Source organism: Trichoplax adhaerens, genomic scaffold (assembly GCF_000150275.1).
Source record: "Trichoplax adhaerens TRIADscaffold_18 genomic scaffold, whole genome shotgun sequence".
In the NCBI taxonomy this organism is placed as follows: domain Eukaryota; kingdom Metazoa; phylum Placozoa; class Uniplacotomia; order Trichoplacea; family Trichoplacidae; genus Trichoplax; species Trichoplax adhaerens.
This window is the reverse complement of record NW_002060960.1, coordinates 575,250-579,265: the sequence shown is the minus strand read 5'-3', so window position 1 is coordinate 579,265 and position 4,016 is coordinate 575,250. Positions and strand designations below refer to the sequence as shown.

Below are 4,016 nucleotides of genomic sequence, written 5' to 3'. Positions count from 1 at the left end.
ATACACAGAGAGGAAAAAGATAATTATATTTAGAGCATATAACTTTAGTAAGTGTCCGGATCGATAACAGTTATTTATAAACTTAATGGTGCTGTATCGATAATTCAATTGGTGGTACCTATCAATAAAAAGTCCCACATTTGATCACCAACTTTTTGTCGAATTTCATCTAAGTAATGGAAGTCAATGATAGATTAATTATTAGAGAATCATCACAATGTTGCCTTTATCTACAGTAAAAATATCATTAGCTGAACAGAGTTGGCTACATAGTATTTTGTATAGTTCGCATATATCATAACTATATTTCGTTGCAGGGCAACGTGGTTCAGGTAGCAAACCGTAGATTACAATGAATTTGTAAAAATTGTTTGAGATCAGTTGATGTTTACTAACTCAAATTACGTATTACTTTAACTGCTTCATTGAAATAAGAATTAATTTTGGCATATCGTAGAAGGGATAGACAATATCCGAAGAGGTGCCAGTGACTATACAATCTCGGAAAGTAATGAAGCGAGCTACGTACCCGAATTTGTGGAGTTTAAATAGAATACAAGATTTGACTTTGGTCTGTAAGACAACAATATGAATGAAAATACATAATTAGCCCATTCATCCCATTCCGTATAAGCCTAAAAAACACTGTATTATAGTTTATGCCAGTGACTGTATTACAGTTGATGTTCCATTTTATATAGTATGATAAAGTAAGCTTTAGTGTTGTATCGTTGCACTACTAATAAAAGGAAAAGCTAGCACTTACACGCTACTATTGGTATCAGTAGCATTTTTGACCTCATATACCATATTAGGTCCAAGTACGAAAGCAGTTGCGACACCAAGGTAACTAAAAATCGTCGTTATGGCCGTTGACGTGGTTCGTTGACGAGGAGGAAACCATAAGGCAGATATGATTGGTGGTCCACCGAGTGCTATGGGACCCGCAAAGCCATTTAATATTTGAGCAATATGAATTAATCTATCAATAAAATTATAATAAAAGTTAATCCAATTATGCAGTTACTCTCTTCCTGATGCCCATATCATTGCCTGTAAGTGTGTAAAATATTGCAGGAATGACTGGACAAGTACAACTTGTCATCCGCGATTGCTTTCTGTTGTCGTAGGTGTACTGATTGCAATTTTATATTGAATTGTTAACGAAGATTGTGTCAAGATCTTCTATTATCTATGTAGCTAAAAGGCTTTTAAGGTCGATATCTCGATAATAGAAGCATCACTGTACTTATCAAAAATGAGCCGTTATGATGCATGGATTCTGCATTGGTAGCACGCTCATCTTGTTCATAAGTGACAGTGACCTAATTGCAACGCTTTTGCATGACCGTAATCTATCCAGTAGGTTAAATAGAATATTGAGTACAGTAACGTAATATGACGTTGCCTTGTGATAGCTATTCCTAGCAAAACATAATTGGTAATAGTGCGCTGCTTCGTTATTACTTACGGGGTTGCAACTGCGGATTCTCTAGAAATGATTCTCAATCCAGTCCCTAAGGCGATGCAAAATGCGGCGGATACGATGGGTATTCTAGAACCTAGAATAAACATGGGTTTTGTCATGAGTATCGAACGAATAAATACTATATCATCGAGGTACACGTATCATTATAATAATGAATCAATGACTCCTTCTGGCAAGGTTTTTACAGAATTAGGATTACCTATGGATTTGTTAGCACACTAAGTGACTACAAGTTCAATCTATAGCACGCAGTCCGTATGTCAGACTACATTAATGTGAACCGTGGTGCTTGCAGTAAGTAGTTTACTCGAGTATGGCATTCATTCATTGAAATTCCATCATTCTGCAGCAGCATGCAAGATAGTTAAGGCCATGCACTGACAGGTAGGTCTAAAAATAATCCATGTCTATTTTTGACTTTCAACATGTTTTTGCAAAGGGGCGTAATTTCCGTTTGAATGAACATATTCAGAGTCTGTCGATCTTGCTGTCTGATTTTCTGCGGATTATCGGATTATCTGAATCAGATGTTCCGATCCATGCCCTCATCCGTCCGTCCATGCGGACGCAACTGGACATCGGTAACATTTTTACACTGTACTGTACGGTACGCGACGACGATTCATTATCTACGGTACAGTACGGTATTATCGGACGGAATCCAACTACAGTATAAGTACTGTAGATTATTAGCATCCAGTACCGTACCGTACGGACTGTACAGTGGCGTCTGGGACATCCATGTTGCTGAATGTTAACTATTAGTCATTGATGTTCATTCCATTGCCAATTTTGCAATCCTCCTATCGTTTTGCAAGCATTATAACGAACTTCGTTTTCTACTTTACTAGGTCAACAGTCTATCACGATTAATATCTTTTTAGAGTACAAGAAGGAAATGTATCGGTTTCTTTCTAGTAGCCCTGATATACTGTACTACAATCTGTGCAATGCAACGCAGCAACCTATAATATTGTACCACTGTGTTGAATCATGTAGTTGGCTAACGTCGGCCATTGAGTAACGTACATGATTACGCGTACAGAAGTTCAAGGAGTTTTTGCGATCACCAATACTGGAATTCCTTGCGAGCTATGCAGTAATCCGATTATACAATTTGAATTTATTGATCAATGATTAGGCGTAAAAACTCGATTCATTATCATTTCCAATTGGCCAAAGGAAATCGAGGTTGGAAAAGCACGCCCTGATGATAATGTTGCATGCAGTACTTTACTAAAGATGAAATCCAAATTCCAATTGCAAGAATTTCACAGCTACTATGCTACAGGTTATCATCTATTTGCGTGGACTGTAAGGTAGAGGACTCCGGCGTGATCATGTACTGTACGGCTGACTATAGTAAGGTATCGAGTGGCAATCGCTGTATAAAGTGTCCATGTTGGATCAATGTTGATCGCTAATGTTATCATAGTGTACAGTAATACAAAAGTCTAGTAGCATGTTGATACCATGCGATACAATCAACTTCACTTGATCGGTTCGCTTATCTTGATCTTACCTACTGTATCGAATAAGTAGGACCAAAAAAACACGGTTACTACATACATAATGGTTCCCCAATTGGCCATCATGGCTACATCGCTATCGGTCCAACCATAATAATATTCAGCAGATGTTGCAACCGGACCCCATGTATTCCATACCATGCCTTGCGTAAAGCATAAAACAGAGAAAATTGCTAAAATATACCAACGACGTCGATAGGTAGCAAACCTATCCAAATGAGGGTTCATCTTGCTGTCTTCATCATATTGGATACCCATTTTGATAGAGATTGCAAGAATTCCAGTCTGTTCAACTCTACGTCAATGAAAACGATTGTGCCTTCACTCTGATTTCTACCGGTAACGCTACAAGCGCAAATGCCAACGTTTGTCGATGGAGACAGCCTACTATTACATTGAACTTGTAGACGTCATAATTAGTTCCACAATCGCCAAAGTGTTGTTATTACATATTGACATACTGTACAGTGTACAGTACATTTGCAAGAAAAGCATGCCCAGGTGTGTGGATGGGTTTCTACTGTGCACTGTACTGTAACTCTTGGTTTCTACTGTACAGTATAGTACTGTAGAAACTTTCTACCCTGAGGTCGTAACACGAGGGATAGTACAATTCAATGGAGCAGACTCTTTAACGATGTGAGAATACGCCTACGAGATGTGTCATTTTGTGATAAGGCATGACCTTTCACAATACTTCATACTGTGCTGCAGCGCGCACGCTCAAGGCTCATGTCATCCTGTGTAGGCTCATGCCATCCTGTCAAGGCTCATGTCATCCTACAGTACAGTATGTCCAGTACAATGCACAGTACCGGACTGCGCGGTACAAAGTACGCTGGCCCAAGACTTCCAGTACCGTAGTAAAATGTCCAGGCCAAATTGATATCATGGTTCAACAACAACAAAAAATAGCGTGACAAGGCAATTGTATTGTACCGTACCTTGTCCTTGAACGTATTGTTTTTGTTGTTTTTATGTAGTTCTGATGCAACACC

The 4,016-nt window shown here is 38.7% G+C and overlaps 1 protein-coding gene across 1 annotated transcript; it reads right to left on the bottom strand.

Moving 5' to 3' along the window:
• Positions 1–104: 104 nt before the first annotated feature.
• TRIADDRAFT_60866 (uncharacterized protein) lies at positions 105–3,276 on the bottom strand (the record flags this gene model as incomplete). Its single annotated transcript, XM_002116792.1, has 5 exons — positions 105–169; positions 530–573; positions 767–982; positions 1,472–1,562; positions 3,012–3,276. 5 exons carry the CDS (start codon positions 3,274–3,276, stop codon positions 105–107), a joined length of 681 nt encoding a protein of 226 aa, XP_002116828.1.
• Between the last annotated feature and the right edge of the window lie 740 nt (positions 3,277–4,016).